The 22,321-nt window shown below is 31.5% G+C and overlaps 2 protein-coding genes across 2 annotated transcripts; both read left to right on the forward strand.

Moving 5' to 3' along the window:
* The first annotated feature begins 1,158 nt into the window (after positions 1-1,158).
* LOC114174677 (uncharacterized) lies at positions 1,159-2,782 on the forward strand. The gene is made up of 2 exons (XM_028059504.2): positions 1,159-1,541; positions 1,713-2,782. Exons 1-2 carry the CDS (start codon positions 1,222-1,224, stop codon positions 2,584-2,586), a joined length of 1,194 nt encoding a protein of 397 aa, XP_027915305.1. The 5' UTR covers positions 1,159-1,221; the 3' UTR covers positions 2,587-2,782.
* A 16,722-nt stretch (positions 2,783-19,504) lies between these two features.
* On the forward strand, positions 19,505-21,096 carry LOC114173196 (uncharacterized). Its single transcript, XM_028057453.2, has 2 exons — positions 19,505-19,888; positions 20,015-21,096. Exons 1-2 carry the CDS (start codon positions 19,551-19,553, stop codon positions 20,859-20,861), a joined length of 1,185 nt encoding a protein of 394 aa, XP_027913254.1. The 5' UTR covers positions 19,505-19,550; the 3' UTR covers positions 20,862-21,096.
* The last annotated feature ends 1,225 nt before the right edge of the window (positions 21,097-22,321 follow it).

Below are 22,321 nucleotides of genomic sequence, written 5' to 3' on the forward strand. Positions count from 1 at the left end.
TAAATTTTCAGCTTATTAAAAGTAACCCATCTTCACGAATATCCTAAAATTATTTCAATTTTTAAAACTGTTATAATTTTACCATAAAAATTTCAAAGGTAAATTTTAATTAATAAAAATTACGCATTTGATCACTTTAAAAGGATACCGATGAAAAAATTGGTTACCCGTAATCGATTTTCCAAAGAGTTAAAAAAAAATGAAACATCGTAAGTTCTTCCTCGTCTGATTTTTGAAACTAAATAATAGTTTGAAAAATGATGAGGGATTCATTATTGAAGTTAATATTTATTTTTTCTAATGTATTGAAAAAAAGAAGTCACAGGCTTCATAAGCAAGAGAATTTCAAATGGTATTTGCTAAACCAAACCAAAGTCCTTATCTTTCTACTATCAACCATAGTTCTAACCAGAGCACAGAGCATCCCTCTTTATTAATCATTAAAAAAGTTGACTTAGGAATTGAAAAGCAGCCAGGTCAAAGATCGACTACACAAATAAATCCTACAAAACATACCTAACGTTAGCAATTTATTTAATAGCCTTTTTAATCTTAGGATATATATTTTTTTAATTTTATTATTTTGAATATTTTTATTTTATTTTTTTTAAAATAAATTAATAGAACTTTTTCAGTTAAATTTATGATCTTTAACCATGTTATTACTATAATATATTACATTAGTTATTTCTATCATGTATGCCTTTTATCAATAATCCAGTGTGATAGAATACACAATATTTGTTGGTCAGATTAAATGAAATTATGTGAGAAAAAGAACCATTAAATCACTTTTCTTTTTCTTTAAAAGCATGGTCCAATCTCTTCAAACTTGACATCTCAGCAGTCTACACTAATCCCCAAATCCTCCCTTTGCATCCTTTTAGGCTGAAACTTCCAAATAGACAAAGCCAAAGCCAACAAGGCTGACCAAACTGGACCCTTTCACGCCCACTACCCAGCAGGTATATTTTATTGTCATGTGGGTCTCACATCTTGAAAAATTCCCAAAATCAATACTACTGCACTGGCTTGCCAAAAGAAAAAAAAAAGTATTTTTTCTTCCCCAACTTGGTCAATTGAACACGTTTACTAACTTTGTTCATTGACCATATCAAAATAAAATTTCGTCTCATACATATATATAAGTGGATCTGTACATCGTCAATATCCACATTAAGCAAGTTGTTCTTGGAAGGGAAGAAAGAAATTGAGAAGAGAATGTATGTGACTAGGCCTTTATCTCTGTTTAAGAAGTCTTTAGATGCTCTGTCATTGCCTCCACCAGAAGGCCCCAATTCTGGCATTTTGGTGATCCAAGATGAAGAGATGGAGCCAACCTCTTGTTTTGGGTTAGGAGAATTTCATGAGGTGAAGGAGTTGCCTTTCCCTCAAAATTTAAACCTTAAGTTGTTCTATAGATCAGGTATTTCACTCAATAGAACCACTCATTACCACCATGTTGCCTTCATCCCGGTTCTCAACCAACCATTGTCTTCCAACAAATACTATGTCATAAATCTAAATTCGAAGAAAAGAGGGTAAGCCTAAGCTTTCATTTCATTAAGCAAGTTACATTTTCCTTGATTTCTTGACCGTTTATTCTTCATCACTAACCTGAACATCTATTCTAATGCAAATTTAAGGATTAATCTTCTTGACATGTTTAAGGTTAAGGATTGTACTGATGTAGTTTGCATTTGGTTGTGCAGGGAAGCGTATATTAACTCAAAGGAGGAGGATTTGGACACATTCTGTTTCTACAAAGCTCAAACTGATGTACCACTGCATCCGATAGATGTGAGTGACACATATCAGGAGTTTGAGATATATCCTAGAAGAAGCAAAGTTACTTTCAGGAGTGGTTTTTCAGCTAAATCTGTTGCCCCAGATGGATACCCTCCAAGGTTTTTGAGCAGAAGGTGGAAAGTGAGTGCTTCGAGTGCTTCAAGTGATTCAAGTCTAAGCGAAGCATCAGGGGTGAATGAGGCCCTCCGTGCCAGCAAGCCAGAATTCAAATTCTCCTTAGCAAAAAGGAGTTCAGACAGCGTTGCTGTGGGAAAATGGTACTGCCCCTTCATGTTTATCAAGGAGGGAACTCACAAAACATTGAAGGAAGAAATGAGAAAGTCGATGTTTTATGAAATGACACTGGAGCAGAAATGGGAGCAAATCTTTTCATGTGAGAACCAGAATGAAGTGGAAAAGACTGTAATTGTGGATGCTGTGGTTCAAAAGGAAGTGGTTGTAATTGCTGGGTGGGAAGCTGTGATCGATGAAATGGATATTGCTGAAGGTTTTCTGTGGTTCCATAGTTTCAACAATGTTGGAGAAAAGAGAAGTGTGGGATTGAACACTGCAGTGGTCGAGAGAATGAAGTGGGAGCAGGAAAGAGCAGGTTGGGATGGAGGAAAAGAGAAGCAAATTAGAGTCAGGAAAGTGGAAGAATTTAAGGGGACTAATAGGTGGAAAAAATTTGGATGTTATGTGTTGGTAGAGACTTTTGTACTAAAAGCATTGGATGGAAGCACACTACTCACCTATGCTTTCAAACACCATGATGAACTTAGGAGTAAATGGGAATGAAGACTTTTGTTACTGGTTTAATTTCAAACACTATGGCCAAACTCACCCATATCTGTGTAGAATGACTGGTCTTGTAGTGTACTTTCAATTTTTGTGAGATTTTGTTGACTAAGTTTGTTCATTCATTCATTTAGTTTCATTGTAATCATTTCAATATTGCTTACAGATTATAAGGATAATCATAATCTTTTCTCCATATACTGGATCATCTATTGTGCTTCCGACAGATATATCTATATTGGACCATGAGCCTCAACCATATGTAGAGTCACAAACTTGAAAAACGCAATACTCACTGAGATTTGACATGTAATGACCATGAAAGGGGTGCTCGTATTGCTTGAAGGCTTCCATGAATTGTGATGAGGTTTTTTGAACACGCCATGGGCACAGACAAAAATGGCCTATCATCCTGTGTCCATTTACTACCCAGCACCTATGAGATTAAGGATTCCCCAATTCCATAACTTCATAAGGATCTGACCCCACTTTGATTTTAGTTTTCCAGGGAAAAGCCTCAAGCTAGAATCAAACACTAACACGTCACTGACCCCACTCCCATTTTAGAATTTTCTTGTCATGGTAAACTTTGACCTCCTCCTTATACAACTTGAAGGACTCATGCAGCTGGATTTTCCCTTTCTCACCAGCTACTTTAGGATCAATATTCTATATTTTAAAGGTTCAATATACTTTGTGCTCCAACTGTATTGGTAAATGAAAAACTTTACCATAAACCTGTTAGGAATCCAAGTGTGAGTCTAAGTCCCACATTGACCAGAAATGAGAAAGTAGAGCACCATATAAGGATCAAGGCCCATAAACCCATCGCCTTAAGGTTTTGGGTTGAGAGTGGTGTCAGTGTCTTATGTGGTTAGGCTCAGATCTCATTGGTGTTGTTCTCCCTAGTAAAACTCCCTCTGTAAAACCTAACAAAATCAGTTGAAATGGCGGGAGACCTATAAGAGATTTGTACATAGTCTTGTAGGCTCAAAGTGTCAAATCCAGCTTAAGAGACTGATCTTTTCTCGAGGCTGTCATAGTTGTTTTCTAAAAAATGCTTGATTTTTCTGTTCGATACCTATGCTTGGCCATTGGTCTGCGAACGATAAAGTGATGCAATTTTGTGTCTGACTACATAATGTTCCAAACATTTTTTATGTTGAGCCTCACAGAAGTGAGAACCTCCGCCACCGATTAGCAATCTTGGAGAACCAAACCAGTAGAATGTGTTTTTCTTTAGAAATTTTATGACAGTTTTGGCATCTGCTCTTGGGGCTGTAAGTGCTTCAACCCATTTAGACACATAATTAACTACCCCAAGAATGTCTTCATTGTAAATTAAGAAGGTAGAGGTCCTAAAAATCAATCTCCCAATAGTCAAGGACTTCAACCTCTAGAATGGTGTTCAAAAGGATTAATTTCATGTCATTTTGAGATTCCATATGTTCTGTGACACTCATAACACCTCTGAACACAGGCAAGTGCATCCTTAAATATGGTTGGCCAATAGAATCCATTGCAACCTTTGTTTGTTGTTCTTTCACCGTCAAAGTACCACCATAAAGAGATTGGTTGCAGTGCAAGGAATGGTAAGAGCTTTATTGGCTATCACACATCTTAATAACACACATACAACCTGGAATCTCTAAAAAATTTCTTTTTATATCATAATAATATTCATATTAATAATAAAATTGTTTAAATGGACTACTTCATCTTATCTTTAACTTATATATAAACTATCGAGAATCGCATTATAGCCAAATGGGTTATAACTAATCCATGAATAGGATGTCAACGGGACGGGTAGGATACAGGTAGTAGTTCCTCCGTATTCTACTCGCTGAATAAATATTTGTCTCGTATATTCATGGGTATCCGCATTTATTTACAAAATTATTTAAAAAACAAATATTTAATCATAAATTCAAATAAAATAAAATAAAATACATCACTGTCATAAATTTTAAATAAAGTTCAAATAAACTCAAGTTCATACAAGTACAAATAATTATAAAAGTAAATATAAAATGACCGTTCAACACAATGAAAATTCTTTAGTTAGTGCTTTGATCAACAAATAAACAAAATAAACAAATAATAAACTTCAACTGCCAAGTATTCTTATCTTGATTTCATCATTTGACAAAAAACATATCATAAACATCACTGTCTATATAGGGTTTAATGTATATGCCTAATTAAAAAAAAAAAGAGAAGAATGTTAAGGGGTATACTTAGGAAAAGATAATGTACCAATACTTGAAGCTGTGAAAATGAAGACAGAATACAAGATGTACAACTTAGAAAAAATTAGGTCAGAATATTTTTTACTAATATATATATATATATATATATATATATATATATATATATGAGGGTATTTTTGTGAATTAAAGTTTAACGGGTACAGATATCCACGGGTACTAATATCCGTACCCGTCCCGTTAACATGCGGGTATAAAAAATATTCATACTCGCGGGTAACGGGTATCCATTTTTAATATTCGTTTCCTACCTGTCACGAGTTTTGTCTGCGGTATAGATTTTTTTAACATCCCTATTCATGAACCTTAAATTTAAAATTTTCAGCCCATCATATATCTTGAGGTTGAGTGAAAGATTTTCTGATTTAAAATGTTTAAAGATATTGATTTGAGTGAGTTAAAATATTTTATATAATATCAAAATAAAATTATTTTGATTAAGATTGAGTTAAGAATATTTTGGCCAAATCAAATATTCCCTTTGGTTTATATTTATCTTTAATATAAGTTTTATTATGAATCAGAGATTTTCCATACCCATTCCTAGTTAATGCAGGAATTTTCCGTCAAAACAGAGACAAATTTGGACAATACTCATGGGGACGAGTATATTTGTCAAAACGGACACACATATTTTGAAGTTGTTATTGACATTTATAATTTAAAATAAAATCCTTCTGCTTAATGAATTTAGTATCATCAAACATACAAAAGAATTATAATATTTCTACTCATTAAAATAAATATTTAATATTTATGGATTTTTAGCATCAAAGGCATTGTCCTCTTCTCACAATTATTCTCGATTCTCAAAACATAATTGCTTTCATTCACTACACGTTACATTTATGTATTTTTCCTTATCAAGATAATTATAAAACATGTTAAAGGTTTCATGATTTATTAAAGAAAATAAACAATACACCATAAAAGAACATAAAACATAGTAAAAGTCGATAATACTCAAGCTCAAAAGTTTGATTGACAGGTAAAACGAACTTGTTGCAATTGTAAGTGACACTTTGACCGAGTTGTAACCAACTTTTTATATATATATATATATATATATATATATATATATATATATATATATATATATATATATATATATATATATAAATTTATAAAACTTAATAAATCAAACATAAATAATAGATAATAAGATATAAGATATAATACACAACTAAAAAAGATAAAGCAAAGAAAAAATAACAAACAATATCCAACAAATAAAAGAATAAGACATATTATATGTATATAAGATTAAAAACATAAAAAATTGATAACATTGCACAATTATTTTCATACATGCTACTTTAGATGGATTGAACAAAACTAACTTTTTGTTACTCTTCTAATTATGTTTTTTATTCTTTTATTCTCCAAGGTAGAAGTGAGAGCCGGCCAACAACAAATATCAAAGTGCAATGAAAATATATAAAAAAAAAAAAGTTATATTACTTGAAACTGTTGAACCATTCTCTAACTTAACCTCCATTCTCTAACTTAACCTCTTTAATATTGGAAAACACCTCCATAGTTCAATTCAAATTCAAATACAATAAAACTAATTTAAGGCGAAAAAAAAAACGGTTTCACATTCCAATAAAACCTACATAGAATTTGTAAATAAGTAATAATAATAATAATAATAACTTAAAATAAATACCGTTTTAGAAGCACTTGATGAAATTATGATTTAAAACTGCAAAAGACCTTTCTATTAACAATTTCATCTAAAAACAATTACAATTAAGTGGAAGAATTAAATAATGAAACAATAAATAAAATGAATAACTTTTCATCACTATTAATTTTTTTAAAATAAAAATATTGATGGGAGACATATAGACTTAAAAATTATTTATATATATATATATATTCGGTATTTTAATTAAAATATTACTTTATTACTTTAAATTTGAAAGGAGAATGAAGGAAAAACATATAAAACAATATTGAAGAAAATGATTTGAATTTTGAACCATTAGGTCGCTTAGAAAAAAAATAATTCTCTTTTATTAATATTTAATCTATATTCATTTATAATTTTTAATTCTTTAGAAATTAATGATATATTTTTTTACTTCTTATTTAATAAATTAAGGATTAAATATGTTTTTTGTCCTTTAACTTTTAGTGAATTTTGAAATTAGTCAATTTCGAAACTTTAGACCAATTTAATTATTCATCTTTCAAAATATGTGGATTTAGTCCTTTTAATCAAATTTTGTTAGGTTTATTTGATGTTTCATACACATTTCATGGTTGTATTTGAGTTGTTCATACTGTTTGACACATTTTTACTTTAATGTTAAGTCAAATACTATTATGAAAAACGCTTGAAATGTCAAATAAACTTAACAAAATTTGATTAAAATGACTAAATCTACGTATACTGTTTGACACATTTTTGCTTTAATGTTAAGTTAAATACTATTATGAAACACACTTGAAATGTCAAATGAACTTAAAAAAATTTGATTAAAATGACTAAATTCACGTATTTTGAAAGATGAAGGACTAAATTGGACCAAAGTTTCGAAATGGACTAATTTCAAAATTCACTAAAAGTTAAGGGACCAAAAACATATTTAACCCTTAAATTAAAGTTATTTTTAAATTTATTTTATCAAATTGAAATAATGATTTTTTTTTCTAGGTGGAACAATGGTATCATTGATCAAGGGTATTTGAGTTTGTTTTTTTATTAATAACCATGGAGTGTTGAAAGCAAAAGCCTCAAAATTTTAATGTTAGTTCTCACTTACCATTAAACCATTTTAGTTTTTATTGTCATTGAATATTAATAACCATGGGATGTAGGTAGTAACCATGGGTGGTGAAAATAAAAGACTCAAATTTTTAATGTTAGTTCTCATTTTAGTTCATTTTAATTTTAGTTTTAAATGTTCCCGTTTCAGATATGTTGAAGTATAAATATTCGGTCTTAATCAATTATAATTTAAAATTAAAGTTTCTCTCTTCTTGATAATATTATTCAAAGCATTTGCAATTCCACTGAATAAATTATATTTACACTACACATATAAGCAGTAAACGAAAACCTATGCAGAAAGAATAATAATAATGAGAATTTAGAAAGGTACGAGAAAGTATACGCAGGCAGAATGGTAGAAAAAAGAAAAACTATTATTGAAATCAAAATGTATAACAGGTATATATGAAATCAAAATGTACAGTGGTTCCACGTCAGAAGTACAATAAAGAGTGCCTAGACAATATTTCTGAGTGAAATGGTGGATGGATTACGGGTAATCCTCAATCACAAGTCGAATGTCGTGTTGATAACTTGAATCTTTAACAGTCATTCCTCTAATAGAAGCAACTACGCATCAGCTCATTAATATTAAATTGGATATATAAGTTAAATGATAGTTATCATGATGAACAATTTAGCCAAAAGCTAATAATAGTTTAAGTTTTAAGTTCTTTGAGTGGATGAATAAGCCTTCAAGTTTTACTACTACATATGCTTTTGCTAACTGCTAGATGGAATCACACCTTCATCTGCAAGGAGTGTAAACCTTACGACACCATATTGGTCTCCTTCAGAATGTGCAAACTTAACTCAATAGCCAATGACTTTAAAGTTCCATCATACGTCACTATATAACTGGAGTTTATATCCTCCTCATGTATAGTGCATTATGGTGATCTAATATGAACTACTTTTTGTGACTAGTAGCCTATTGAACCAAATGATTGAAGCAGATTTTTATGACATAGACACTTAACTATATTTCTTCTCAAAAAAGAACAAATTCTCTTGAATCAGAGTAGTAAATGTTGTGGCAAATTTTTTGGGGCATTAGTTAGAGTAATTGTAGCAAATGTCACCAGTTAGAACATCTAGATTGTACTGGTAAACATGTAACTACAAAGAAGATGTTAATCTCTGGACTCATAAACTGTCAACCTCTTCTGATAAGATAATCGTATAACAATAAAGTAATAAACAAATTTAAAGTGCTCCTTTACGGGAAAAATGTTCTTACAACTCAAGTTTCAGATGCTCTGAGATAAAATATCAATAATCAATTATAGGAAAAAAGTTTGAATAATGTGAGGCACCAATAGGGTATAATCTATTCATAGTCCAAAAATAATAAAATCCTGCATAAATTTTGATCAAATATAAAAAGTGTAGATAAATACTAATTAAACATAAAATCTTTAAAAATAGTGAGAGATCTTTAAAATAATAGGAAAACTAAATTCTATGATAATATACTATTCCCATAAATGCTATAGTCTTTCAATATGCTTATTCTATTCTACACCAGGAGGAGACTCTCAACAAGAGATTAGCCTTTATTTTTTTAAGATAACAAAATACTTCCTAGAATATATGAAGTTATCAACAAAGTTTAAGATTTGAAAGTAGAATTCAAATTCTGGAGTGATGTTGCAAAGATTCATGGATATCATGATAGTGGAAGGTGGAAGTAATACTTACTACATAACTTAAGAGAGAGAAGAAAAAAATTGCTCTAGTCAAACAACATACGACTCCCAAGGAATTAAACAACCAACTTCAAAGAGAATATCAAGTTCCGATATTAAGTACTTGAAATGAATCTGTGTTACATTGTTATCCAATTTAAATTCCGCATAAGCAACCAATTCAAAGAGCACAAAATGTTTTAAGAAATTAGAAGGAAACTTTCTTAAGTCACTGTTATCTTCAACTTATATCCTACTTAAGCAAGTACTAAAAATAGCTAGGAAAATGCTACTTATCCAGAAAGTTTGATAGTAGGGTAACTTCTTTCAGTTCATCTGCTCATATATCAAAATCTCCAATAGTTGAGCTTTAACTAGTGAGTGCTCTGCTTTGCAATTTCACAAACATGATAATTCCAATCATTCCCTGCATAATTAAATTTATCACAATAACTTTGTAAAAAAATCAGAACAACTTATTGTTAATGATTATTTATCTAGTTACAGAGTGAATAAAAGCTATTGACTTAGATTAAGAAGTTTTACTTTTGGTACCTAAATCAAAGTTGTTGACTTCACTCTTGTCTAAGAATATGGAACTTCTTTTGTAACCACCTAGCAATGTCCTTGTCACTACTGATCAAACAACAGGAAGATACTATATGGCTGCACATGCATATCTAACAACATAAATTCCAAAAGTCATTCATGTGCATATCCAATCACAACAAAAATCAAAGAAAGTTAACTGCTAAAAACCTTGACTCTTCTTTTAGCAAAAAGCTTCTTTGAACATTAATTAGTTCTTCCATTTCATTGAGCAATCTATGTTCATCATCACCTTCTACTCATTTTCTGTCTGTTTTGTAGTGGTGAGATCATGCTTCTGAGTTGGTAAAAGAGCTTTTCTAATGTCAATCCTTTACACCTGACAAATAACAACATCAAACCCCTCAAATAACGTGAAACAATAGTATTGGATCATTTTTATAAATTCAATCAAATATCATAATGAAATTCAAATCATGTACTTACTAAAGAATATACTTGAAATCTTGCTTCCCAAATACCTAAAATCATTGTAGAGAGATTTGACCTTCAAAACAACTGCATTAAAAGCATTAAATTTAACAATATTGATTTCGTCTAATTTTGCAATTATTACCAATTAAAATAATTGTGTGTTAATGGTGATCTTTGCTACAATTTAAAATCTATGATCAAGCTTTTCCAATTAAGATCACCAAATTTAAATTAACTCAATAAAAAATCAATTTTCCCAACCTTGAAACAATCAAAATCCATGTTATTGATTGTCTAAGTTCTCTTCATCATTCTATCATTGTCATTCTATCCTTCTCTGCACTTTTTGACTCCTGTAAACCCAAACTTCTATTCCTTGGCCCGATAACTTCTCTTCTTCCGCTCATTCTGTTTACAAAAATAAAAATAAAAATAAAAAATGTATAACTAAAGAAAGCTCCCAATAAAAATGTTTACAAAATTTTTTGTTTAATCGGAGTCTGGAACCATTGAATACCAAAACATAAAATTTCTGCATTCAGTCCTACACCATAAAAAATCCTCATCAGAAGAATAGAAAACCCCGTAAAATCATAAGTTCAAGAAGAATGAAAAAATCCTAAAAATTGAAGAACAACGTATTAAACCATAAATAAGTCAACAAAATAATAATAAAAGGGTTAAATATGTTTTTGGTCCCTCAAGTTTCAACGAAATTTGGAATTAGTCCCTCATCAAAATTTTTGACCAATTTAGTCCTTCATCTTTCAAAATGCGTGAATTTAGTCCTTTTAACCAAATTTTGTTAAGTTTATCTGACGTTTCGAGCGCATTTCATGATAGTATTTAAGTTAACATTGAAGCAAAAATGTGTCAAACAGTATAAATAATTTAAATACTATCATGAAATGCGCTTGAAATGTCAGATAAACTTAACAAAATTTGGTTAAAAGGACTAAATTCACGCATTTTGGAAGATGAAGGACTAAATTGGTCAAAAGTTTTGATGAGGGACTAAACCCAAATTTCGCTCAAACTTGAGGGACCAAAAACATATTTAACCCATAATAAAAAAATGTTACATTTTGTTCAACCTTGATGAAGGCGTGACCACCTCCTTAGAAGCTCCCTCAAAAGGATCACTAGAAGCATGTCTAGAGGGGAGTCTTCTATTCCATCATCTTTATCTTTGTTTTGCATTATTTTAGTTTGAATTCCCTAAGTTGGTTTCTAGTTGACTTATTTTGGTTGACTTGTTGACTTTGACCCAAAGTTGACCTTTGACCAAGATTATATTAACTTAAACCAACATTCTAATCCTTGTTTGTCTTATTTTGTAGATAATTAAGAGAAAGTAGAGCATGACTAGGTGACACATGGTGATTGGAGCACATGGATGAAGTGGAAGAGAGAGGAAAGCAAAAAGTAAAAAGTAAAAGCAAAAGTAGACATATACCTTGTCTTCTTTTGCCTTTTTGGTTTATTCCTTAGAAGGCTACTTGGTCTCCTTCCTCTTTTGGCCTAGAATCCTCATGGGAAAGCATCCACCAATCATCTCCCTTCACTTGGTCGAGAATGACTCTCACTTTAGGTTTAGGGTTTGCTAGTTAATCCTTTTCATGTTTTTGTATTTGCTAAAGGACCCCTATGAACTCCTATTTAAAGGGTGCTCCTTGTCTTGTAAAAGGGTTGATCATTTTGTTATAAACTTTGTGTATTCAACCACCAAATTTCGTGAGCTCTCCTTCCTAGAAGTGAACTCACATTTGCCTTATCTTGCTTGCAAATGGCGGAACCATCACTCATCTCTCGGGTTTGGTTGGCTTAGATCCCCCTATGAGTGGCGTGCTTCACCCATTGCTCATCTTCTATGCTTTCCATTTTTAATGTTTCTTCTTTCATTTTGTTCTTTAAGTGTTGTTGAATCCGTGTGTGTGTTAACTTGAATCCAACTCTCTTTTTCCTTTCAAGAGCTTGAGAAATGAACCTTCACATCTAGATAGCATGCTATCTTAATGTCCAGTGGGAATTTTCAAAAAGCTTTCTTAAACAACTTCACCATATTCATAACTCTAAAAGAAAACAAGATAATCCTTCATCAAACCTACCATAATAATCTATAAAACTAAACTTTGGAGAAGACCATAGTTGCATGGATCAATCTGGAGTACCCAAATGACGCTTCCATAACACAGAAACACAAAAAGAAGAAATATTAGAGGAGAAAGGAAAAAAGAGTAACGAATGAAAAGGAAGAAAAAAGAACATAGAGTAGTCGGCGTGTCGTAGAAGAAGCTTGAATAATGGAAGAGTGAACTCGTTGAAATCCAAAACCATGTTAACCTGAAGAACAAAACCCTACCTCGTTTATGGTTGGTTTTAAAGAATAGAGTGTGGTTGATTAAAAAAAGTGTGTGTTTTAAGAATTGAGAGGGTGGAAGATAATGGTCTAGGAGGAGGAAGAGAAATTTAAGAGAGTGAAGGTTACAGGTAGAAAAAGAGGGTGAGAGAAACACATGCTTCCAAAAGAGTTTGAAGATCAAAATTTTGGGCACGTATCACTCATATTAGTAGCATATTAGTAGGCCACGTTCTTGCATTTTAGGAGGCCACGACACTCCTAAAATTTCCCATTTTAGTAATAAAAAAACAAATGCTTTTTGTGATTGTTTGAATATTTTTGCACTTTGTGCTACGAATTGTATTATATATATATATATATATATATATATATATATATATATATATATATATATATATATATATATTTTGAGACATTACTCATAATAAATAAAAATCGATAGTTTTTTTATCTTTATAAAAGAAATATTTTTGAATTATCAAATACTTTAATTTGAAAATAAGTTGTCACATATTCTTATAGAAGTGACGTAAAGATATTTGATCAAATAAATTATAAATTTGTTCTTTAATTTTTTTGTAAAAAATTATATAAATGTGTAAAAAATACTGTATAACAAAAAATTTCTTAATTTAGTCTTTTGTAAATTATCTCATTTAGCTCCTTATTTATAAGAATAAAATATTACAAAAGTTACCTCTATATAGAGAAAGATGTGAATGAAAATGTAAAGTGAATTCTTTTTTAGTTTTTTTATAAGATTATTTTCTAGCTGAGTCATTATTTTCGCTTTCTGCTCTTTTATAAAAGAATAATTTTTTTGAACATTAAACTTATATTTAATTATTTTTCTGTATATTAATTATTTAAAAATATTTTTAAAAAACATAAATAAGTTTGAATAAGATATAAAACCAATTTATTCAAACTTAAAAATAAGTATTGATAAAAGAAATAATTTTTAACATAAAGTACATAAAAGTTGTTTAAGAGTAAAAAAAAATGAAAACTCCTAATTTTTAAATTGGAAAAATTAGATAAATACATATAAGGAAAAATATGTTTGTTATAAAGAGCAAAAATCTGTTTATTTCATAGAAGATCACTTGCTCATTAAAAGATGTATAAATAAACTCATTCATATTATTTTGTATATAAAATAAATTACAGAATATCTTTTTGTGTGTTATATTTTAAAGTAGGAAAATGATAATTTTTCTTTTAAAGTAACTATATCAGAATACCTGCTGTGTTGGTTGTGTTCGATATTCATGTGTTTCGTAGCAAATAACTGGGCAGCTCAGAATTTCAGCCTGCAATGTGTCATTCATTCTTTTCGTAGCAACAATTTAACCGAAGAATGTTTGCAGTGAGATAATAGAAATTTTTGAACATTTGTTTTATTTAGTTAGATTTGGATTCATTCTTTGAACTCATCCATGACTACTGATAGCTACAAACCGATATGTCTTAATACTCTGTCAGACACTTGAGATTATAGGAAAGCTAGCACCTCCACGATTATAAAATATTTAACACCTCCATAGGAAATTTGTTTATTTTGTCTGTTTTTGTTATCCGCTACCAAAAAGTCGGCCCCAATATGTTACCATAAAGCTTATACCGACTTTATCCAAATTCTGATTTATCACTTGATTGCGGTAGGATATTGTCCCATATGATTCCCATATCTCCCAACATGATACATGGTTGTTGTCCCTACTAAGACGGTACATAATTATTCTAGTCTTCATCCAATTACGATGCAAAAACTTACATGTTTTTGTTGAATGTTTTTGTTGAAATTCCTATATTGATAAAATCAATTTATAACATATAAATAAATGCAAATTTTATTTTATAAATCAATTTTAAAAAATTGAGTTAGTCTCGTTCTTAACCTAATATTAGAATTTGGTTTAGTGTCCATCGTAACAAAATTTAATGTTTGTTGGGTCTATCTTCTTAACAATTTTAAGAAGCTTGTCTGTATTATGATGATACACAACCTCAACCTTAAAACAAATAATGTGAAAAAGCTTAACTAAAAGTATCATCTAAAAATTCTACCAGGATTTCAGATTTTTTTACTTGCCTTAGATATGCTAAAACCAATCTCAAAAAATATTTTTAAATAATTATTTTATTTAATTAACTGATATTTTTTATATAATTAAATAAGATAATTATTTAAAAATATCAAATAAAATATCTAAAGATATATTTGTCCTAAAATATCTTTTATTATAAAGATTATTGAAATATCAAAGCCTTTTTTTTTAGAAAAAGATAGAAAAAACCCAAAGGTCTAATTTTTGTTACCCATTCCTTCATGCTCAATAAATACAAGTATAACAAAACCTAATTTAACTAATATTTTAAGCACAAAAATCAATTAAGAAGTCAAGATTAAAAGTTAAACGAGGCATGAATATGCACTCATTGAACCTCTTTGTCTTCTCTCTAAAATTCTAACTCCACCTTTCCTCTCTTTCAAGACTCATGCACACCTTTGTGTTCCTACTTCAAAGACATCATATCTAGTTGATCAATTTCTCAAATAGACTAAGTCCTTTTTTTGCCCTATTCTTGAGTAAAGATTTGATCTAGATGCATATGAACTTTTGGGTTTTTTCATGTAGCCTTAGGAAGTTATTTAGGGAGTCCTTTTCTATTATGATCCTAAGGATATGTTTGGATCATTAATCTAAGCTTTCTTTGTGTCTTAAAAGCATCTTGTGGGATGTAGAACTTAAGAGCAACTTTGAGTTAGGAGCTGTAGAAGAGGTAAGGGAAGTTAGTATCAATTCTCGCTTATTATGATTGTTGTGAATTGTAAATTTTGATTTATTCGATTTATGTTGATTTTGGTTTGAATGGTTGTATTATCTTATCAGTGTGTAAATTATGTAGGTTGAATGAATGAGAATTTTGCTCATATAGATATCTATGTTTGATTGTGATTGAAATTGGGAAACGATTGAATGAGAGTGTTTGGTTTGAACAACTGGCTTCTAATGGTACACTTTGAAATTATTTTGGCATCACATTGAATTTATAAAAGGAGTAAGAGTACCAATTAGAGCCAATTGAGCAAGTTGAAATGCTCAATGTGAGCTCTAAGGGTCAATAGCCCTAGGCGCTGCCTGGCCACTTCTAAGTGCTCATCTACTAGTGAAAGGGTCCTTGGTGCTGGGAGCTAGTATGGTGCTCTTAGGTGCTGGGTGCTTGGGTTGAGAGTGTTGGGTGCCCTTTTGGTACCGTTGGGTGCCCTTTTGGTACCGTTGGGTGCTACCATGTTTTGTGTAATATTTTGTGTTTTGCTAATTTTTTTCCTTGTGATTGTGTTGCTATTTTGGTAATGTTTGTTGTGAATCAAGATGCATATGGATGAAATGATGAGGTAGTTTTTCTTAGAAAGGGAATATTATCATGACTGAGTTTTTGTGTGGGGTGTATTGATAATAGGGACTAAAAAGAGATAATTTTGACTCTACTAGTACTTGGAAAAATATAGATGAAACAACTAGTTGTGAGAGTCTGAGGGAGGTTTATATCTAGGGTGTCAGTAGTGGTCAAACTCGTGAGTTATAGAATTTAGCTTGTCATGTTTTGTGGATTAAGATGATGTTGATTGGGGTGACGAAGCTTGTACTATTAATGGATTATATGAATAGAATCTTCAAGTCTTTCTTAGATTAGTTTGTCGTCATATTTGTAGATACATTCTTATCTACTCAAGAACCCCTAAAAAACATGAAGAACACCTGAGGACAATGTTAGGCATTCAGAGAGAAAAAATAGTTGTATGTCAAACTGTCAAAGTGAGTTTTGGATGGAAGAAGTGTAGTTTTTGGGGTATGTCATATCAATTCAAGATATATCAGTAGATCCTACGAAGGTAGAAGCATTGTAAAAATGGGAGCTTCCTAATATAGTGAATGAGATCATAAGTTTTATGGGTTTAGCAAGATATTACAAGAGATTTATAAGGCTTTTCAAAGATTATGGATCCTCTAAAACAATTAACTCATAAAGCTCAACAATTTGTGTGGACAAACAAGTGTGAACATAGTTTTATAGAACTCAAAAGAAGGTTGCCTAGTGTCCTAGTATTAGCCATTCTTGACATAGGAAAACCTTTTGAGGTTTACTATGATGGTTCTCATTAGGGACTAGGTTGTGTGCTTATGCAAGAGAGTAAAGGTGTGGCATATGCTACAAGGAAACTGAAGGTTTATGAGAAGAATTATCCTACTCATGACTTAGAGTTGCCTTGAAGATATTTAATGGCCATAAGAGCCTGAAATACTTATTTGACAAAAAAGATTTGAATATGAGACAGCGTAGGTGGATGGAGTTTTAAAAGATTACGACTTTCAATTGTAGTATCACCTAGGAAAAGTTAATGTAGTGGTAGATGCGTTGAGTAGAAAGACCATTCAAATCTCATCCTTTATGATAAAGGAGTTGGGGTAAGTAGATCAGTTTAAGTAGATCCTTTATAGTCAATTGAATATCACTTGTGATTTTCTGGGATATGAATTAGAATGTTGTTTTAGGTGTTGATTTCATTAGTTGTAGTCAATTGAATATCACTTGTGATTTTCTGGGACTGATCAAAGACAAACATTTGATAAATTCAAATACGACGCATACAAGGGAGTTCGTGGGAATAAATCAAGCTTGGGATTTTGGGGTTGGAATGGATGGGGTTATGAGGTTTAGGTGTCGAGTATGTGTGTCGGAGGAAGAGATGGTGAAGAAGATGATTATGAAGGAGGGGCATAAAATCATCTTAGTATGCACCATGACATGACTAAGATGTATAAAGATATGAAAGAATTGTTTTGGTGATCAAGATTGAAGAGAGATGTAGTATTGTATGTGGCTTCATGTTTGACTTGTCAGAAGACTAAAGTGAAGCACCAACGACTAGGTCGCATGCTGCAATAATTGGAGATACTTGAATGGAAATGAGATAACATAACCATGAACTTTGTTACCCATTTTCTACGGTCAAGTAGAGGACAAGATGTCATTTGCGTGATAGTAGTCTATTTAGCGAAAAATGCTCACTTTTTGCCTATCAGTATGAAGATGTTGATGGAAAAGTTGACCCGGTTTTATATAAGTAGGGATGACAATGTGGGGCAGGACAGGCGGGTTGGCCCGTAAACTTGCAAAGAAAAGGGTGGAGTAGGCCGTAGTTTTGAACCCATAGGCCCGTAATAGCCTGGTCTGCACTAACTCGCAACCCTTGTGAGCTTGGGAGGTAGGAGATATATGCATAAGGTACACCCATCCATTAGAGATATATGCAATCTGCTACTAATAAATTCGAGGGACTCCAAGAGTCTAAGTTATCTACCAAGAAAGGTATATAAGCTTTATATAAGCTTGATTTTTAAAAACTCTCATTCTCTCATGTTGTTCGAAGCTTGGCCCATTCGAAAAGATATAATGCGGGTTGAATTCTTGGAAACTATAATTCTTGAAAATACATCTTTGAAACAAGCGCCTTTTATCAATTGTAAGCGAAGAAAATCAAATATAAATCTCTACGTGAATTTGAAAGATTGTTGATAAATATTTGATTTTGGACTATACACGTAGCACTTATATTTACTTTATCTTTTTCTATTTTAGTTGTTGAATAAGTTTTTTTAGTCAAAATAAATGTTCATAAACCTTAGGAGAATAATAACAATCAAATAGTTTAAAGAATTTGAATTAGTATTTTTCTTATTGTAATAATAGTAAGTAAATTGTCTATGCATGTAGTAAGTAATGCGAGTCAGTCCACGAACCCATAAACTAGACAATGGGATAGGATGAACCGTGAAAATATACACGTTTTTCAAATGTGAAGTGGGTCAACTCGCATTTTATGGGACAAAATTAAGGACGGGCCAAACGAATCGAGATGATCCGCATTATCATCCTTAATTTTTAGAATCTCGTCTAATATCATGGTTCAATTATTAATTTATACATTTTATTTTATTAATATCCATTCACTCTTAATTATTAAGCAATTTTTTTCTTTCATAAGATTATTTTCTAATAGTCTCATTTTCTTTTCTTTTTTTGCTACATTACAAAAAATAAAATAAAAATTAAGCTTATAATTTTTTCTGTATATTAATTATTTAAAAATAATTTTAAAAAATATTACTATTACAGGTACATTTATTATTATGAATTACATAATCAATTCCAGAAATAAGTTTGAGTAAGATATTAAATCAATATGTTTAAACTTAAAATAAGTATTGATAAAATAAATAATTTTTAAAATAATCATTTATTTAAGAAGTACGTGGAATTTGTTTAAAGTGAAAAACTGCTTATTTTTAAATTGAACAAATTAGATAAACACACAAAAAGCAAAAATCTGTTTATGTTATGAGAAGAGCACCTGCTTTATAAAATATGCACTAATAAATTCATTCATAATATTTGATATATAAGATGAATTACATAATATTTTTTTGTATGCTATAACATAAACTATATTATAGAATAAGAATGTTGGTGGTGTGTTCGATATCCATATTTGATTACGTGTTTCGTAGAAAATAACTTGGCAGCTCAGAATTTCTGTCTGCAATGTGCCATCTTTGTAGCATAGAATGTTAGAATGTCACATATTCCAGTGTAATCTAAATCCAAATGCAGAAACCGAACAGAATATCTCTCCAGCTTGCAACAGATAAACATTATCATTTCACTTTTCCTGATAACACTTAGAATCTAGAAATTTAGCATATGTATATATATACATATTCTTTATTAAGATTGAATTCTAAGGAAATACATCAGAAAGATCAGAGAGAAAAATGTATGTAACAAGACCAGTTTCTCTGTACACGAGGAACCCTGAGGCTCTTTCAGATCCTCCATTGGGACCAAATTCAGGTTATCTTGTAATATGGGATCAACCCTCATCTTACACTTGTTTGGGATTATGTGAAGACCCAGAAATCAAGAATCTTCCTTTTCCTCAGAACAAGAACTTAATCATCACAGACACATACACCAGCCATGCAGCTCAACAAAATCACCCTCCCAACCAAACCATCACATACTGGGACAAGGTCTTGTTCATCCCAGTATTGAATCAGCCACTATCTTCAAACCGCTACTACGCCATAAGAAGGGACGGGAATTATCAAGGGTATGGATCAAATTTTTCTATATCAGTACCTTGATATATATGCTTTTTAACTTTTAGATTAGACCATCAGAATTAATTATATGTAAATATTTCTTTATATGTTTTCTCTACGTGAATTTGTTTCAGTGAAGCAAGCACAAGTTCAAAGGAAGGAGAAAAAGCCACTTGTTTCTGTTTCCGCTTTGTCAAAGATGTTGAACCAAGACCTTTGGTTCCCTCTGATGATTATCAGAAGGTTGAAATAAGCAATAAGCATAATGGTTTTCATGCAAAGTGTGTTGCCCCAGATGGGATTCCTCCAGACTTCTTGAGGAGTAAAGGTTGGCGTGTAAAGGCTAGCAGTCCCCGCAATTACCATTTGGAAGAAGCTTTAGGCTCCAATGACTCTTTACGTTCAAAGCTTCCAGATTTTAACTTCCCCTTGTGTAATGATAGTTCTGAAGCAGTGGTAGTTGGAAAGTGGTACTGCCCTTTTATGTTTTTGAAGGAAAGAATGAGATTAAAGGAGCAGATGGAAAGGTCCATGTTCTATGAGGTCACACTAGAGCAAAGATGGGAAAAAATATTTTCAAAGAAAATTGCAAGCAGTGAAGACAGTGTGCTTGTTGATGTTGTTATTCAGACAGAAGTTGTGAAGGTTGAAGGAAGGGATGCTGTTTGGGATGAGAGTGGGGTGGTTGAGAAGGTGTTGTGGTTTAAGAGTGTTGATGAAGTCGGAAGAGAGATGAGTGTTGGACTGAGTTTGGAAGTGGTGGAAAGAATGAAATGGGAGCAGAAAAGAGTTGGGTGGAAAGCAAGTAGTGGAAGGCAAGAGAGTGTGATGAGAGTTGAGGAGTTTAGAGGAATGAACAAGTGGGAGAAATTCGGTTGCTATATGCTGGTAGAGAGTTTTGTTTTTAAGAGAATGGATGGAACTTTGGTGCTGACTTATGATTTCAGGCATCCACATCAAATTATGTGCAAATGGGAATGAGAGTTATTACAATCTAGTTAATATATGCTTTGTTTGCCTTATATGTGTGCTTTGTAAACGCAAGAACAGTAGTTGTTATATCGATACTTTGTGTGTAATTTTACTTTTAAAAGCGAGTTTGGCCCTTTCAGTTAGGACATATAGCAGAATGTAAGTTTTATTTAGTATGTATATGAATACATTGCTCCCGTGTAAAGTTAGCTTAATTATGAATGAATGAATGTTATAATCTTCATATTTGGATTACAATCATTTAACTTTGTTTTGCACTTTGATTACACGCATGACCACTGTGGAAATTGTGAAACTCAGCTTACACAACTTGTGTGTGGGAAGTAAGCCTTCCTCTTCATGCCAACTCTTCCATTCTCAACTTCGTATTCTCAGTTGTTCGGCTTTGGTTTCTTCTTGTGTCTGATGTGGGTTGTTCCTGCAGAGCATTTTAATGTTGGAGTTAGTAATTAGTCTTTGATCATTGATTGTGTTAGAATTCCACTTTGGCTAATTTACCGTGCATATATGTCAGTTGTAAATCTCACACTACAAGATTTAATAGCTACAGTATAACATTTGCTTTTTTACATTTATAAAAAATGTTACTACTAGTTACATTTTCTTAAAAATGTTATTATAAAATATATTACGAGGAATATTGTAACATTTTTTTAAAAGTCACTATAGATCCTTACATTTTTTTAGTAACGTTTTCTTTACCATAATTATTACAAATGTTACTAAATATCAATCTTATAAATTATAATAACGGCAGCGATCCCTCGTCACTGAAGTTTATCTCAACTGCAGCAATGCAGCTAAGGTTCGTCAGCAGCAAATCGTTCATCTAAGGTTCGTGCAGTTCACTGAGGCGTCTTTTGTTTGAGGTTCGTGCAGTTCTTCCTTCACTGAGGCGTCTTTCGTCTGAGGTTCGTGCAGTTCTTCCTTCATCTGAGATTCATCTCTATCTTGACCAACATCGGCTGAGGTTCATCTAGCTCACCCTCTCTTTCTCGACCCCTCTTTGCTGCGACAAAAGTCATGTTAGTGAATTTGAATGAAAATTATGCGATTGTGCGAACAAGGTAAGTGATTGATTTAGGATTTTACTTTTTGGATAGTTTAGGTTCCAATCTTAATAGAAATACAACTGAGTTTGAGTTTAGCTCTAGTTGAAGAAGTACAAGTGGCCATTGTTGAAGGCCAACATATACATCTAACATATACATCTAACGACAACCACACCGTTTGAACTGTTCGATGAAATGTTGAAGAGGGACCTGCTCCACGTGGAAACGTATTACGAACTCCTAAATGGTTGTCTCAAACCAGGAGAGAATGGTAACTTCTCGCTTCTATTTTATGAACTTGATACTTTGAAAATAGAAGCTTCTAATTATGCTTATTATTTACTTATTTTTGGGTTATTTTGTTTACAAAAATTGAGGGCTTGAAAAGAAAGCTGA

Source organism: Vigna unguiculata, chromosome 2, assembly GCF_037176805.1.
Source record: "Vigna unguiculata cultivar grain cowpea cultivar isolate G323 ecotype 2 chromosome 2, ASM3717680v1, whole genome shotgun sequence".
Classification (NCBI taxonomy): Eukaryota; Viridiplantae; Streptophyta; class Magnoliopsida; order Fabales; family Fabaceae; genus Vigna; species Vigna unguiculata.

Coding starts and splice junctions, on each gene's coding strand:
- LOC114173196 (XM_028057453.2), top strand. CDS start 19,551: ATGTATGTAACAAGACCAGTTTCTCTGTACACGAGGAACCCTGAGGCT. Junction 19,889..20,014: donor AGGGACGGGAATTATCAAGG/GTATGGATCAAA, acceptor AATTTGTTTCAG/TGAAGCAAGCACAAGTTCAA.
- LOC114174677 (XM_028059504.2), top strand. CDS start 1,222: ATGTATGTGACTAGGCCTTTATCTCTGTTTAAGAAGTCTTTAGATGCT. Junction 1,542..1,712: donor CTAAATTCGAAGAAAAGAGG/GTAAGCCTAAGC, acceptor TTGGTTGTGCAG/GGAAGCGTATATTAACTCAA.